We start from the raw sequence: 17,615 nt of genomic DNA, 5'->3' as shown, positions 1-17,615 counted from the left end.
GAATAACTGTTTTCTATGTGAATATATTGTGAAATGCAATTTATTGTGCAGCAAATCAGTATATTAGAATGATTTCTGAAGATCATGTGACACTGAAGACTGGAGGAATGATGCTGAAAATACAGCTTTGATCACAGAAATAAATTACATTTAACTATATATTCACATAGAGAACAGCTATTTAAAATTATAATAATATTTCACAATTTTACTGCATTGTTCATGCACGATTTCAGTATTTAAAATTATTGCTGTTCCAAAACAACTAATGCAAAGTACATTTAGCATTTTCTTTCATGGTGCATTGCAACACCAGTCACTTCCAGTGAAAACACTGTGTTATACTTTATACTAAACCTGCTGCTGTTCGTAGATAATTCAACATTATACTCTACCAGATCTTTATTCAAGCAGCTTTCCGTGAGGGAAATGGTTTGATGTATCGTGATGAAGCACAGGTGCTGATTATGAACCTGGTGCTTTGATTGTTAAATGTCTGAACGTGTCTTTTGCTGTCGTGAGCTTCGGTAACGTGACTGTTTTATTGTGTGCCGATTAGATTCTAGTGCAGCATGTTTTACTTTTACTCCAGTATTTAATACTCTATGTTATATGGAAGCCTGAAAGATGTTTACTTGTCAGGAAAATAATGTCACAATGCAGTAATTATAGCTTCATTTTCTTTTGCAAAGCATAATTTTCTTCTGCTTTTGGGGTGAAATATGGCCTGGTGTGGCCGGTTGCATAAACTGCTTAGACTGATTATTTTAAGGCTGCTACATGAACATAGATTGGTCGAACTTGAACAATAAAATACACACTGTACAGCTTGGTTAACTACTAGTTGTGCAGGTTAGTTCCTAAAATACAGCCTTAAAACAGTGGCTGTGCTTTTATGCAACTTTTGTGATTTGCACCTTAGAGAGTATTTTTAGCACATTGTATTACAGTAAAACCATTCTGACATCTGCAGATCTCGAAGTGTGCAGTAAGTAATTCACTTCTGTCAATAGATGTAAGCCATAAAAACTACATGTGAAATGAATGTAATGATGTAGCCGGATGTCTATAATTAAAAGGACTGTCCTGTCATTTGAGAAAAATATATAATAAAAAGATATATTTAAAATACTTTGCTTTGTTGTAAGTAGCGGGAAAAAACGAGTAGAAAGATTTTTGAACTTTAAAGTGTTGTATTTTCATTAATAAGAAGCACATTCATTAATTTTCTATTAATATAATGCATGTATTTTTGCATAAAAATATTTTTAAAGGTCCCCTGAAGTGCCTTGAAACACCCAGCATTATTCATTCAAGTACAAAGTTGTACCTTTTGAAAAGATTCCATCTTAGTGACAGCTTTTGTACCTTTTTTTTTATTTTCTTCTGAGAGTGCGGCTGTGTTCTTAACAGGTTTTTGGATGTTATATTTTACTCATACTTCACCCGAGAACTTGGGGGCTGATCCTGGTGACCAAAAAACACAAAATCAGCTTTCAGTCATTTGAAAGGTTCATCCGTTAAGCACAGACATCAATGCTTGTTGCAAACCTTGCTGCTGAAATAGGAGCTTGTGAGGGTAAATGGAGACGCCTACGACACACAAACACACACACAGATGAAAAGATGAAACTCTTTTTGATGAAACAATGCATCAAATGATCCTCCTCCTCTGACATTTCCACCATGAGCTCAGAAGCACATGAAACATTCATATTCCCCTTCAGCATTCATCCAAACAGGTATCAGAAGAATAGCGGTTAAACATTTGGACTAATTAATCTCTTCTGCTTACCAAGACTACATTTATTTGATTAATAAAAACAGTAAAAATTTTGAAATATTATTATAATGTAAAAAAAGTTTTTTTAATGTGAATATCTGTTAACGTGTAATTTATTTCTTTGATGCACAGCTGTATTTTCAGCATCTTTACAGAGTTCGCTCACACTATATTTTTATAAAAATAATGTAGCTTTATATCTAGCAAACATCATCAGAATAAAAGGTATAAAGTTAAAGTTAACTTACCACACTCTTGTGGGCTTTCATCTTCACAATAAATCTGTTATGGTGTCATACCATCGCACGGGGAGATGTGTGTTAACACCTATAAATTACTAACACCTAAAATGCAACTAATTACACTCTCTGTGCTGTCTGTTTGATGTACATAAATTGTTATATAATTTATGTACATCAAATTATATAACAGCAGCAGTAATTCGGCTAATATAAAGTGAAATATATACGGTGGCCGAGACAGCTCAACGCGCGGCAACTTAAGAAAACACATGCTTGAAAAAACATCAGCAAATGAAGAAAAACCCTTTGAGATACTTCTTAAAAAAAAAAAAAAAAAAAAAAAAAAAGGATTATTCATAAAATAAATAATCTTGTATTGTTAAATTATGATATAATAATTCATAAAATTAAATCAATTTAATTGTTAGGGTTATGTAGCTACCCATAACTTCATAAAAATAAATAATCTGCAAAAAAAAAAGTAAATTAATGTAACTATAAATATATTCCCAAATGTGGCCCATCTGAGACCCACAAATAAACAATAATGGGCAGCCTAACTAGGGCCCATAACTGTATCCAAGCTGGGGCCCACATTCAGCCCATCAAAGTCCCCAATCTGAGCCCATGCTCGGTAAATGGTAAATGGACTGCATTTATATAGCACTTTCAACAGACCACATGGCCATCCAAAGCGCTTTACAACTTGCCTCACATTCACCCATTCACACACTCATTCACACACCGACGGCGGTGTCTGCCATTCAAGGCGCCATCCAGCTCGTCGGGAGCAGCTGGGGTTAGGTGTCTTGCTCAAGGACACCTCGACACTTGGTCAGGTGGAGCCGGGGATCGAACCACCAACCTTCCGGTTTGTAGACAACCTACATGAACCACTGAGCCACTGCCGCCCCAACCATGGGGCCCCGCCATGCCCACATGGACATGTTAGCTGGGGAACAGACTCAAATGATTTGCCAAACCTCTCCGAACTGCCGAACTGATTCAAATGATTCGCGATCCCGAAACTGACTCAAATGATTCGCGAACCCGCTCCGAACTCCCGAACTGACTCAATTGATTCGCGATCCCGCTTTGAACTCCCGAACTGATTCAAATGATTCGCGATCCCCAAACTGACTCAATGATTCGCGATCCCGCTCTGAACTTCAGAACTGACTCAAATGACTCGCGATCCCGCTAAGAACTCCCGAACTGATTCAAATGATTCGCGATCCCCAAACTGACTCAAATGATTCGCGAACCCGCTCCGAACTCCCGAACTGACTCAATTGATTCGCGATCCCGCTTTGAACTCCCGAACTGATTCAAATGATTCGCGATCCCCAAACTGACTCAATGATTCGCGATCCCGCTCTGAACTTCAGAACTGACTCAAATGACTCGCGATCCCGCTAAGAACTCCCGAACTGATTCAAATGATTCGCGATCCCCAAACTGACTCAAATGATTCGCGATCCCGCTCTGAACTCCCGAACTGACTCAAATGATTCGCGAACCCGCTCCGAGCTCTCGAACTGATTCAAATGATCCGCGATCCCGCTCCGAACTCTCAAACTGACTCAAATGATTCGCGAACCCGCTTTGAACTCCCGAACTGATTCCAATGATTCGCGATCCCCAAACTGACTCAAATGATTCGCGACCCCGCTCCGAACTCCCAAACTGACTCAAGTGATTCGCGATCCCACTCCGAGCTCCCGAACAGACTCAAATGATTCACGCTCCGAACTCCCAAACTGACTCAAATGATTCACGCTCCGAACTCCCGAACTGACTCAAATGATTCACGCTCCGAACTCCCAAACTGACTCAAATGATTCATGCTCCGAACTCCCAAATTCGCGATCCCGCTCCGAACTCCCGAACTGACTCAAATGATTCATGCTCCGAACTCCCAAACTGACTCAAATGATTCGCGATCCCGCTCGGAACTCCCAAACTGACTCAAATTATCATTTGAAGTTCCCATCTAAATCAAATGACACCGCCATATGACAGCGCTGCTATTGGCTTAGTTAACTGAAATTAAGGTACGTAAAGTATGTTGTTCTTAACAAATAAAATATCAACATTTCCATTCCGAGCTGCTTTCCACGTCGAAACATCCACGAACATGACCAGGTGAGCAGATCACTCTCTCACTATTTGATTGCTCTGGTCTTTATCCACTCATCATCATCATCATCATCATCCACCAATCAGAACACAGGAGAACTATTTGACCACAGCTGCTGTGCTTCTAAAGCTCTTGCTGCAGCTCAACACTGGTGTTGTCATAACGTTCACCTTGGAGATTGATCACATCTTGGTCAGATCACATCAGATTGTGGTTAATCTTGCAGATCATGACTTATATCTACTCTTCCTCTCCCTGCAGTTTGGTAATAATAAAGATTCCTACTTTGAACTCCCACCTCTTCTGTGGGTTTTATTGTTCTGGGTCTGAATTTGGGCTCCTGGGGTCTCAAAAAAGAAACATTTTCAATCTCCAAGGTGAACGTTATGACAACACCAGTGTTGTGCTAGTTACTAAGAAATAGTAACTAGTTACAGTTACAGTTTAGTTACTTTTTAAAGAACTTTCTTTAATGTTCCCATTAATGCGCTTTTATGCGTTATGGTCTATACAAACACAAAGTAAAACAGAATTTTTTTTAAACAATATTTTGATTAATAAAAGTAAAATATTGAGTTTAATAAAAAAAAAACAATTAATTAATCATTTTAAAATAACATATATATATATATATATATATATATATATATATATATATATATATATATATATATATATATATTACCTGCATGTCATGTGACTATTAACCAACGTCAGACAGCGTGAACATGCAAATGTACCAATTATTAAAATAATAAAATAATAATAATTAAAATACTTCAAGTAAAAATCTAAGGTGAAAGATGTAAAAAAAAAGGTTGGCCATTTCTGAATTACATGGGAATAAGAAATTACATAAAACACGTTTGAAATACAAAAGCCTTCCAAAGACATACTTTAATAATATATGTTTAAATAACCCTCTGACAGTTAAAATAATAAAAATATATGTTTTCTTCAGATTTTTTTTTTAATGAATGCATATTTAATATAAAGAAATGCATGTATAAAAGTAATATTTAGAGTAAAATGTTGACGCTATTGTTCACTTACTCTGTCATTGCTTTAACTGGGGGAGGGGCTTCGATTGATCGTCATCTGATTGGACGAGACAGACGTTCCAGATTCAGTGGGCGGGGCTTGCGGTCATTGTGGCCGAGGCGCATCTGTATGGCGTCTTCTGTTGAGCGTTTCATCGCGAGAGTTTTCACTTTTCACCGCTCTTCTTTCATGTATTTGCATCTGGCAGGTAAGAATGCAGTTATTAATAACTGAGCTGGAGTCTCTGGAGGTTGCGATAAGACGTTTGTCACAACAGAGCCTGGTTTGGGTGTGATTGAACCCAGCTGAGCGGAAACATCCTCCGCCTGGAGCTCGAGATTTATTACCGAGCACTGATTCGGAATAATCTTTACATTCAGTTTCAGATGCTGCTTTATTAAAACACTCTTCTGATTAGCTCTACTCGTGTGTCTTCTGCATGTCTTTGTGTCTCGGATAATAGAGCTGGATGGACGGAAGGAAGGAAGGGTGTTGTTGGCTAAACAAAAACTATTGTTCATGTCAGTGTTATTTGAAAATTTGTATAAAAAAGCTTTTATTTTTATATTATCAGAGTTCGTTTAATTCTCAATTTAAGTTTTTAGTAATTTTGTTATGTGCTCATTTTGATTTGTTTCATAGTATTGTGTATAGTAATTTAGTTTTGTTGTTGTAAGTTTTATTTTAATTTTTTTAACAAAAAATCCCATTTTGCTTTGATTTATCTTTATTTTAACTCGTGTTAGTACTTCAACCTAAAATATATATTTTTTCCAGTTAGTTGTCAAGGCAACATTTGTAATTTCTAAAATGTACTTTTGTAATTTTCTTTAGAATTTCTTTTGTTTGTTTTTGTTTTTCTTTATTTCTTTATTTTTTTATTTTAGTTTCAGTAATGGTAACTTTAACCTAAACTTTTCTAATTAATTACAATATTTTTTTTGTGATTTTTTGTGATTTTTATTTGTTTTACTATTTCTCTGTAGCTTTTAATTTATTTTTGTTTTAGTAATTTAAGTACTTCAACCTAAACTTTTCTAATTAACTCCTAATTTTCTAATTAATTCCAAAACATTTTAAAAAATGTGCTTTTGTAATTTATATTTGTTTAATATTTCTCTAGCTTTAATTTATTTTTGTTTTAGTAATTTAAGTACTTCAACCTAAACTTTTCTAATTAATTCCAAAACATTTCAATTTTTTTTTGTGTGCTTTTGTCATTTTTATTTGTTTTAATATTTCTATGTGGCTTAATTTTTGTTTTAGTAATACAATAACTTCAACCTAAACTTTTCAACTAATATATATATATATATATATTTATATTTATATTTTTAGGCCTCATTTGAATCAAGAAAAACATTTTTCATAGTTTAAGTTTTAGTTAACAATGACGAAACTGAGACACATCTGCTGTTCTTGCTCAGGAAAAAAAAAATGTGTATCTTGCCTCATAATTAATAAACTCTTATATGCTCTCTTGTATTCATTTATATGCTTAATGTAATGTTTTCCTTATTTTCCTGTTTGAGTGAATGCACGCCAAAAATCGGCTGTGCATCATGTTTCTCTCTCAATTTCACAGGCTTATCATGTTTGGATGGAGTAAATAGCCTTCTCTAGTCTCTCTGAAGTTGTAGCTCCTCCCAAATCTCGTGAGACATTAACATGGAGCAGGTGGAGCAGCTCAGGTCTGCCAGCCCTCAGCTGGAGTCTGTAAGGTCAGAGGTCTCCGAGGGACAGATGGATGAAGGAAGCAGCGGCACTAGCACTCGAAAGAAGAGGAGAAAGCGAGAACAGCAGCCAGAGTCCATCATCGTCTACCGCTCGGATCCAGAGAGAGCCGCTGGTGACGAAGACCATGGAGGAGATAGCGAGGGTGGAGAGAGGAACTCTGAAGAGGGAGCTACGTTTCTGAACAACCCCAGCAGTGAAGGTGAAGCATGCAATCTCATGCAATCTAGTAAGAAAAGGATTTGGACACATGAGCCTCTTAGCAATGTCTTTGCATTATAAGCTCACAAAAATAAGTCTGTTTCCAAATTCTAAATCAGTCAACAATATACACCACAAATACTAGGATAGAGGATCGAATCGTTATTACAGCGATTAATATATAACATGCAACAAATCCTTTAACCCTATCTGATGCAGTGCATAGCTTTTCATTTCTTAAACCAGAGTGTCAGAAGATGTACCCATGAATGACAATGTCAAGATTCATCAGGCCTGAGCTTAATACAAGGAAAAAATGTCAATGCAAGATCTCTGCCAAAAATGAATGCCACTCCTGATGGAAATAATGGTTTAGAATCAGAATGGCTTTATTGTCATTGCACAGCTGTGTAATGAAGTTCAGTGCAACTCCTTGTGGTAGAAGTAACACACAGCAAGCAGAATACCAAACATAAAAATAGAGTATATTGCATAATCCCATATAGATTATATGTACTGCACAGGACAAATGTGGTGATGTTGCGTAACACTGTCGAAACAATGGCACAAAGTAAGCACAACTCTATCAAAGCTAAAGGCGGTCCAAAGCTAAATATTAGAGTTTGTGATCTTTTTTGCACAGACTTCTTCGCAGATTTCTCTTTGTTCTTATATTGTAGCACTTTGGGATTTTGTTGAAATATAAAGTGCATTTTAAATAAAATGTATTATTATTAATATTATTAAATTCAGACGGCAACTCTTTTTAAATTACAGTTTACTATATATATTCACGGTTCTTTCAAATTGTAATATTTCACAATATTAGTTTTACTGTATTTTTGGTTAAATAAATGCCGCCACTGTGACCAGAAGAGACTTCTTTCAAAAACATGAAAAAATCCTACCAACATAAAATTTTTAATTGATGAAGTCTAAAGTTAGTAAATGCATCAAAAACGAACATATTTTAGTTTTTCTGATACTGGTGTCATCACCAGTAATAAGGAATGCATTAAAAGCCCACAGCACTCTGGATTCGTTCTCATCCTAAATGAAATGTCTTGGCTTCATCAGGTCGGGTCGTGCCTCCAGACAGCCGCTACGTGACGCTCACGGGGACCATCACGCGCGGAAAGAAGAAAGGTCAGATGGTGGACATCCACGTCACGCTCAGCGAGAGAGAGCTGCAGGAGATGGCCAGGTCAAAGGAGCGTCTGGATGCCGAATGCGACGCTCGCGAGGGATCGAGACGCTCGTGTGGTTTCGGTCTTTCTCAGGGTCCCCACGTCGTCCTGTGGAGCCTCTCCTGTGCTCCCTTCGTCTTCGTCCTGTCCTTCATCACCTCGTTTTACTACGGTACTCTCACCTGGTACAATATATTCCTGGTGTACAACGAGGATCGGACGTTCTGCCATAAGATCACGGTGTGCCCGTTCCTCATCGTCTTCTACCCCGGGCTCATCGTGGCTCTGGCGCTGTCTCTGGGCTTGTACTCGGCCGTGGTGCAGGTGTCCTGGGTCTTCAGCGAGTGGTGGCTGTCGGTCAGGGATCTGGAGAAGGGTTTCTGCGGATGGGCTTGTGGGAAGCTGGGACTGGAGGACTGTTCTCCGTACAGCGTAGTCGAGCTGCTGGACTCGGACACCCTTTCTGGGAGTCTGTGGGGAAAGTCACTGGAGACGTCCTCGGTGTGAATATAGAAATCATCTGAGACTTCCTCCACTGGTTACACAGCCCTGCATCTTCTGCCAAATCACCAAAAATGCCTGGTATTAGCTGATTTGATGGTGCTGTTTTTTTTTCACAAAAATCTTTCCCCATTATTTATATATTTATATATATATATATATATATATATATATATATATATATATATACTATACAGGTGTGTGTATCGGGTTTAATGCACTAATTAAAATGATCAAATCTGATTCTGACAAATGTAGCATTGCACCAGTGGATGCTCTGCAGTGAATGGGTGCCGTCAGAAAGAGAGTCCAAACAGCTGATAAGAAAATCACAATAATCCACATCACTCCAGTCCATCGGTTAACATCTGGAGAAGACACAAGCTGAAACAAATCCAACTTTTAACTTTAAACCGTCGCTTTAAACCACTCGTAGTCCATCTCCTGTCGTCTCTCACATCAAAATCAACTCAGGTATTTGTTTAGAGCTGTTTTGGCTTGTAAATGGTGCTTGATCTGAACATATGATATCTCCTGATTCAAAGCATTATCCTACACGCAGCTTCTCACTTCTCCAGATGTTTCCTGATGAACTGCTGTGGATTATTGTGATGTTTTTATCAGCTGTTTGGACTCTCAATCTGACGGCACCCATTCACTGCAGGGCATCCATTGGTAAGAAATGTTACATTGTCCCTTCAAATACTCTATTTAATGTCAAAGAACTTTTCAAAATCTGTAATTTTCTGCGGCTCTTTAAACTCTCACAGATATAGCAGGAAATAGTGGTTGACCGATATTGTTTTAGTTTTTTGTTGTTGTTGTTTTTTCTTGTTTTTTTTGACAGCTGATGCCGATATCTTGGAAAGCAGGGGGCCGATAGCCGATATAATTTTATACAATTATTATTAATATTTAAGAAATTTGAAATCATTTGCCAGTGGATTAAAAATTAAATGTGTAAAAGAAACATACTTATACTTTACAATAACAATATTTTTCACAAATAAATAAATACAAATATAATTAAAAAGGAAGTAAACAGGAAACACCCTAACCAACAGGGCACTCAGTATTCTGTATTTGTAAAGTTTGTAAAAAAAAAAATAAAGCAATTGTAACCCTCATTTTACATACAGCACACAGTGAAAATGACATGAATATAACAGTGGGTAAATGCATAAAGCACGGCATAATTTGAAATCACGAGTTTTAATTATAAAGCATTCAATTCACACGGACTGACTGTCAAACGTTATAATGCTTTATGTATACATTAATTCCTTTCTTTATCCGTTCTATCGTATTATTAGACAGACTTCTATCCACATTAGACAGAAATGATTAAGAAGACGACGAACAAGAGAAAGAGTGAGCGCTGTGTGTACGCCGTCAAAATAAAAGTCCCGCCTCGAACACATCGGTCAAGTAGAAAAACTTGTCGGTGTATATCGGATATATCTGGTAATATATCGGTCGACCACTAGCAGGAAAAATCTGATGCAGGGCGGTGTTATAGGTCCTGTTTTCTCACTATATTTGTTTGAGTATAAATGTTAGATCCTGGGCCAAGCTTTTATTTTGTGTTACTTATCGAGTCTCTTCCAACCAATAAAGTTGTTTTTTTAACAGCATTTGTATGTCAGACATTGAATATTTACATACATTTAAAATATTGTTATGTATTTATTTTAACAGCGTGCATGTTTTATTTTTATCAAAGAAGTTTTTCTGTAAAGTAGATGGGTTAAGGAAAGAGCTCGGGAGTAAAGTCTTTTCATAAACCCTGTAAAATTAAGCCATATATAAATATATGCAAATAAACTGAGATTCTTTGTGAGGTTGTGAGAAGCCCTGCATATTCTCTGAGTAGTTTTACAGATGAGAAACCCCAGAGAAGTCAATAAACAAACACTAAAGGGACATATGATGTGCGTGTGTGCTGTCTGACAATGATCCCAAATATTATTTTCATAACCAGTGCAAAGAACATTTTAAATCATTGCATATGATATGCTTTATAAGAAATCTATGTTACATTTTCACAAGTGTTTGGATTTTTTTCATTGTTTCTGTTTTATTTAATCCTTTAACTCGCATTTTTATTTTGCAGTGATGTTCAAAAGAGAATAAAATTAATATTTCTGTATTAACATCTGGTTTGTGTGTCTGTTGTGATCTACAAAACACGTTGAACACCCTGCATTGATTTTCACAGATGACTGAAAAAATATGTTGTAAAATATAATTAAAAAAAATATATAAATAAAAAATGATGATATTCCTCAATTTAATTTATTTTATTATTATTATTATTTCCTTTTTCCTTCTTCCTCTTGTGATATAGCAGTCCAAAGACCCTGATCTGCATTATAAAATCTCTTTAGTCTATAAAATATATTAGTCTATAAATATGTGCACATGTAATAAAATATATTTTATTTTAATAATAAAAAAAATCATTAAATGTTATTTTTAAGTAAAAACATTGTAAATATATATATATATAACAATTATAAATATTTTTATAAACATTTATTCTATAAATAAATACATACATACATAAATAAATATATATATATATAATTTTAAATATTAATACAAATATATTCTATTAGGTGTTTTGGCTGAGTCGATATTGAATAAACTGCCATGTAAATAAATGTGACTTAAAAGTCAATAACTTTATGATTTTTCTTACAGGTTTCTGTTACAGAAGAGACATCGTGCCATTTTCTAAGGTGGATGAGGACCAGATGAAATCTAAGACTGATGGGAAGTGTTTTTCTGTGCTCGGCTTCTCGAAACAGGAAGTGGTAAGATGCTCTCCAGTAGATGGCTCTCTTTCCAAACATGTGCATTTTTTCTTCAGGTCATGTAAACCTTGATTTTTATAAACTGTACTTTCTATAGTGACTATAATATAGTTACACTAAGCTTTTTGTTTTTTCGTGTGTGATGTATTCTTTAATGCTCATTCGAGTGTTACATCATTAGCATAGCGACATGTCAGCATCAGCCTCTTTAGAAATCAATCACGTGTGGTTTTCTGCGAAGCATCCAAATGACTGACATACTGTATGAGGTTCTGTGATGATGCTCCCTCAGAAGAAGGTAGCTACCTATGAAGGCAACTCACTAGGTAGGACATGTGTCTGAGCTCATGCACTCATAGTCATTCAAATCCAACACTAACAAACTGATATCATGCATGTACACATGCAAAAACAGTGCCAAAAACAGGCCCCGTTTACACCCGTCTCAGGTGATCAGATAACAAACAGTCACATGTAAATGAGGTCTATGAAAAAATATGTTAAATCAATCTCTATTGGTCTATAAAACTAATTTTAATTTATCACAGATCTGACAATATATTTGTTCTGTTGAATATTTATATAGACACACATTAATATCATATATATCTTATATTATGAATTTCTATTACCATTATATATTTGAAAACGTGTGTTTTATATACATTTTATATTTATTATATATTTAATTTTTCAGCTCTTTACTTCAGTAATGCATACATGCAAAAGTCTTGCATCATGTTCATTTTGTGATATTGACAAAATCATGCTGCTTATCACATTTGAGTGTAAAAGATTTTCTGAGAGGAGAGAGCTGGGAATGAAATACGGTAGAAAATCACTAAAACAGTTTAGTGTCATTATGCAATAATTTGTGACCCTCGAGGAAAAAAGAAGGGGTGTATTTGAAGCAATAGGGTTTTCACGGCGCGTCATCAAACCGGAAGTCGGCCATCTTGGAGGCACAGAACGTAAACAATGCCATTTAACTCTCTTTAACTTTTGACAGAACTCGTTATGTTTTTAACCTATGCAACCGATTAGTACAGAACAAAACTCAGAAAAATTTCAGCAGCAATAATCAGCCAAATTTGCCAGTCCTTTCAATGGCATTGTTTACGTTCTGTGCATCCAAGATGGCCGACTTCCAGATTGATGACGCGTCGTGAAAACCCTCTTTTTAGGATATTAAATAAATATCATGTTCAATTAAGATATTTAGCAAATTTCCTACCACAAATACATAAAAAAATAAAATTCATTTGGACAACTTTAAAGGCGATTTTCTCAGTAGGCTATTTAGATTTTTTTGCTCCCTCAGATTCCAGATTTGCAAATAGTTGTATCTCGACCAAATATTGTCTAATAAACCATAAATCAATGGGAAGATTATTTATTCAGATGATGTATAAATCTCAATTTAGAATTTGGTGCTCCAGTGTCACAAACATAATAATGGTGCCATTACATAATCAGACTCAGTATTCCAGGGAACGCTTGCCATCTTTCCACCAATCCTCCTGATCCCACATGGATGTAGATCTCGGATGTTTTCAGGCGGGTCTGTGTGAAGCTGACTGTAATAGTTTCTGTGTATGGGTGTCAGAGCTCAAAGCGTTTGATTAAAAGCACAGCACTCGTTTCTGACGCTCCGTTCTGATGTTTCCTGATTGAAAAACTGCATCAGCCTGTAAATGACTGTCATTTCAGACTTCAAACAGGAGCCGGGAAGCAATCTAGCTCTTTCCCCTTTCCACCTCTAGTAATGAGAGGGAAGATAAAAGGAAACGAATTGCATGTTTTTCTGATCACAGTGTATTTCAGATGAGTGTGTGTCAGTGGAGCACAATACTATTACTTCACTTCTGTTACGGAGGTAAAATCATGGTTTTTCCAGAAAGACTTTGATTTTTGGTGAGATCCACCAATCAGAGCAGTTCCATTTGCATGAAGCATATACACATATAAATATACTTTTTAAAATAAATATGTAAAAATATATTCTTCCATTTTGGTTTTAGTTTAAAGGGTACGTAACACAATTATCACATGTTAATCTTGAGTACCTATAGAGTAGTACTGCATCCTTAATATATCAAAAAAGTCTTTAGTTTGATCATATTTATAAAAGAAAAATACAGCTTTCCGATTCTTCCCGGAAAAAGCCGAGCTCCTGGAGGCGTGCCGTGAGTGGAGCTATAATACTGATGTTTCGTGTTGTTTCCATTAACATATCTTCACTTATGTGCTGATTTCCAACAAAATACACAAATCTGATGCAATTGCACGTAAAAATCAAAAATATGCCATTACAAAAGAAGAAAAACACAAAAATGAACTCAGTCGCACAAATTTAACAGGCTCTTCAAATATTTGTCATTCTTTGTTGATGTTTTTCAAAGATTCGATTTCGCTAATCATGGATTCTGAATGCATTGCCGCAGATTTCCCTTACGTTTCGCAGTTTTTCGTTTGGTGTTTTGACACAAACATCTCGTGGGGGCGGGCTTAACAGTGATCTACTCTGATTGGATAGTGAGCTTTTGATGGACAGGTGCTCTCTGACCGGGAAGTGCAGACACCACCCAGTTTGCACCATAGACAGTAAAAGAAATGGACACAGCGACCCCATTGGAACTCAATTGAGACAAATGAAGCCCAGTTTTAGCGTTTTTTAGCACTTCCGTTTCTGACGCGCAGACTCAAACGAAGCTTGACGACGTCAGCAACCTGTCTGCCAGATGTAAATCTTCTAGTAGCTGTGCGTGCAAACTGCCATCGTTAATCTTGCAGAGACGGCGAGCTTGAGCGGGGAGTTCTTTGTCGTGAGTGAGCAGGAGTAAGTATTCTGATTAATTATTTTGTATAGTATTTTAAAATGTAACGCCAGTACGCCATATTAAGTTAATTGCCTGCGAGCTTCTCCTCCTGTCTGTACGGTAATGCGACAGAGAGCCGAGTGGTTATGACGCAATCGTTAGCCTATTTTTTTACAAAAACTGTTTATACGGGGCCATAATGTAACATAGAAGGTAATGGAGCCCTTTATACATTGTTGTGTATCTTTAGAAATAAATAATGGACAAACAGAGTCTTTAAACGCCTCAGATGTAAAGTTATTCGCTGTCAAAGTGACGCCAAAATGAATGGGAGTCAATGGGAATGCTAACGCAAGTGAAGTTCTGCTAAAAGATGGCAGCCCCCACCCGACTTCAACTTCCGGTCGAGTTCCTTGCCCCTTGGTTTGCACGCACAGCTACTAGAACATTTACATCTGTCAGACAGGTTGCTGACATCATCAAGCTTCATTTGAGTCTGCGCGTCAGAAACGGAAGTGCTAAAAAACGCTAAAAATGGGCTTCACTTGTCTCAATTAAATTCCAATGGGGTCGCTGTGTTCATTTCTTTTACTGTCTATGATTTGGAGGCATTCTCGAACAAATCCTATGCAGCGCTGCCGACTATTTTGAAGCGTGTTGATGTGCGCGGTCTCGCTCTCCTCTGATCAATGTGTGTGCGCGGGAACGCTTTTCCGGGAGAAATGGTCATATTGAGTTTGAGGGGTCACGTGCCGATTTGGGAGGGGTCTGAGCCTGTCGGCCCTGATGGCAGGATACGCTATCTGTTGCCAGGGGCAATGCCTTCAGAACTTCACAGAGGCGCGACTAAACATTTCAGAGCGCTTTCATTTTTGCGCATTTATTTTGTCGGCGGAACAGATCGAGACGGATCTACAAATACGCGAAAGAAAAGGAAGAAAGTAAACAATGCAAAAACATAAGGTGAAAGAAAGGGGACCTTACAGGAACAAGCTCACACCACGTGCAAAACAGCGGTGTTTGGAGAAGCTCTCGGGCAGTTCCCTGCAGCGGCACAGAGACCTGAACAATTTACCTCAGTGCACACATATGGACATTGGGAATTATATTGTTTACAATGTAAGTCACTTTGCATTCACGCTGTTAATGGCTTTAATCTAACCCGGACATTTACATCTCGCAATCACACATTTAACTACCCTAGCTAACCCAGAACTGGTTTGTCCACTTTGCAGCCCCCAACAAAAAAAAACTGGTACAGTATGTGTCATTGGGCTAAAATCAAATGATAACTAAACATACACAGCTTTAGCCTACATCAAAACATGTTGGAAACGTTCGTATACATTGAACATCTCGTTACAATCTAGTGTTCAGTCACAGTTAATTACTTTGTCATTTTGGTCAAGAAGTGCATTCTAAATGCAATGTAATCACAATACGCTAAAACGCATGTGAATAAACTTACTTTGTCCAGTACAACAGTTTTCATCACCTGCTGTAGATGGACCCAGCCACAGCAGAAAGCCTCGTAACTTTCCAAAGACTTGTGGCTTTTAAACTCCTGCATTGTGTAGTAACTTAAACCAAAATAATATATAATTCCCAATGTCAGTATGTGTGCATGGAGGTAAATGGTCCAGGTCTCTTGGTGTAACCTAAAAAAAACTGCATTCCATTGTTCCTATGTTTTCCATATGTATCGTGGGAGGTACTGGAGCAGTTTTTAACGCAGCAGTAACTTCCAGGCATGGTAAAACAGTGCAGAATTGCGAGAACCTCCTCTACTACCGAGTTAACAACACATGTAAACAATCCTGTTTCGCCGCCGGTATCCTGCCAACATGACGGAGACTGTGATATCGAGGGAGGGGCTTTGTGCTATGACGACAACTTCTCATTCTCAATAAGGACTTCCGTTCTCGTCTACTTCATTAGATCCACGATCGAAAAAAAACCGCCAAAACTTGTACCAACCCGTAAGTAAGATTTTCGGCACAGAAATTCTCAGTCATTCTTCTAAATAATTTTTTACAACTTTGGCCATGTTTAGCATGAGAATCCATCTCTTTAACACTGTGAACAACTCTGAATACACGAAACACCATTGTAACCCCTCTTTAAGTTTTTTATTTTAGTACTTCATCTGAAACTAAACATTTGTTTTTATGCCTTACTTTATTTAATTTTATTAGACACTTCTGAAAAATATTTTAGTGAAGGCTTCATGGAGATTTTTGTCATTTCATATGTTCATTTTATTTCAGTAAATTGCAACATGACAAAAATATGGATGTCAACACACCAAGTTAAAGTAGATATATTTGATAGAAATATATAACGGCGAAACGAGTAAACTGCATCAGTAAGCAGGGACTTTAAAAATCGAAATTATAATTCACTCATAAATGACAATTCTGTCTTCACAAACAGATGGTAAATATAATGTTTTTTAGTTATTTTTAATTTTTTATCAAAATTGTATTTGTTATAAATTGAAGGGACAATCCTCCTGGTGTTAAAGTCAACATGAAAAACGTTTTGCTATTTATAATAATATATTTTCTCATAATAAAGAAATGCAATTTTGTTAAAACTGTATTTTTCTTGTTAAAGCAACATAACGAGATGGTATGTCTTTAAAACAATATTTTCCTCTTTAAAACATTTATTAGTAATAACGACATATCAAAATGGTGTTTCAACAACATAGCATCTCATTATTTCTAAAAATAATATAATTTAAATGACATCTTGTTATTATTAGAAAATATATAGTTTTAATGACATCTAATTATTACAAGAAATATTCATTTTAATGAGAGCATCTCGTTATTGTAAAAAAAAATTTTTTTTAAACAACATAAGAGAGAAACTATGTAATTTTAATGAGAAAAATGGTTTATTGACTCTGACAGGATCTATTGTTTTAATGGCATAAATTTGTTTTAATGAGAAGAATTGTTTTTCAACATATTGTTTTAACAATGTAGCATCTCGTTATCACAAGAAAATATGTAGATTTAACATTTTAAATGTTGTAATGACAGCATCTCGTTATTATGAGAAAATATATCTTTATACCTTTAAATCTTTACATGCACTAATTTTTGTGCATATTATATGATTTGAGATGAATGATATTGTCACA

General features: G+C 36.3%; 1 protein-coding gene across 1 annotated transcript; it reads left to right on the top strand.

The window, feature by feature from the left end:
- The first annotated feature begins 4,991 nt into the window (after window positions 1-4,991).
- Window positions 4,992-8,934, top strand: LOC113052922 (transmembrane protein 169-like). Its single transcript, XM_026217404.1, has 3 exons — window positions 4,992-5,414; window positions 6,792-7,142; window positions 8,219-8,934. The coding sequence occupies exons 2-3, from the start codon at window positions 6,875-6,877 to the stop codon at window positions 8,833-8,835; spliced, it is 885 nt and encodes a 294-aa protein (XP_026073189.1). The 5' UTR covers window positions 4,992-5,414; window positions 6,792-6,874; the 3' UTR covers window positions 8,836-8,934.
- Window positions 8,935-17,615: the final 8,681 nt, after the last annotated feature.

This window comes from Carassius auratus, chromosome 34, assembly GCF_003368295.1.
Source record: "Carassius auratus strain Wakin chromosome 34, ASM336829v1, whole genome shotgun sequence".
NCBI lineage: Eukaryota > Metazoa > Chordata > Actinopteri > Cypriniformes > Cyprinidae > Carassius > Carassius auratus.
Note: the sequence above shows the minus strand (reverse complement) of the source record. Positions and strands in the feature narration are given on the sequence as shown.

Excerpts from the sequence above, each read along its gene's own strand:
- LOC113052922 (XM_026217404.1), top strand. The coding sequence starts at position 6,875 with ATGGAGCAGGTGGAGCAGCTCAGGTCTGCCAGCCCTCAGCTGGAGTCT. Across the intron at positions 7,143-8,218 it reads GAACAACCCCAGCAGTGAAG|GTCGGGTCGTGCCTCCAGAC; the intron begins GTGAAGCATGCA and ends TGGCTTCATCAG.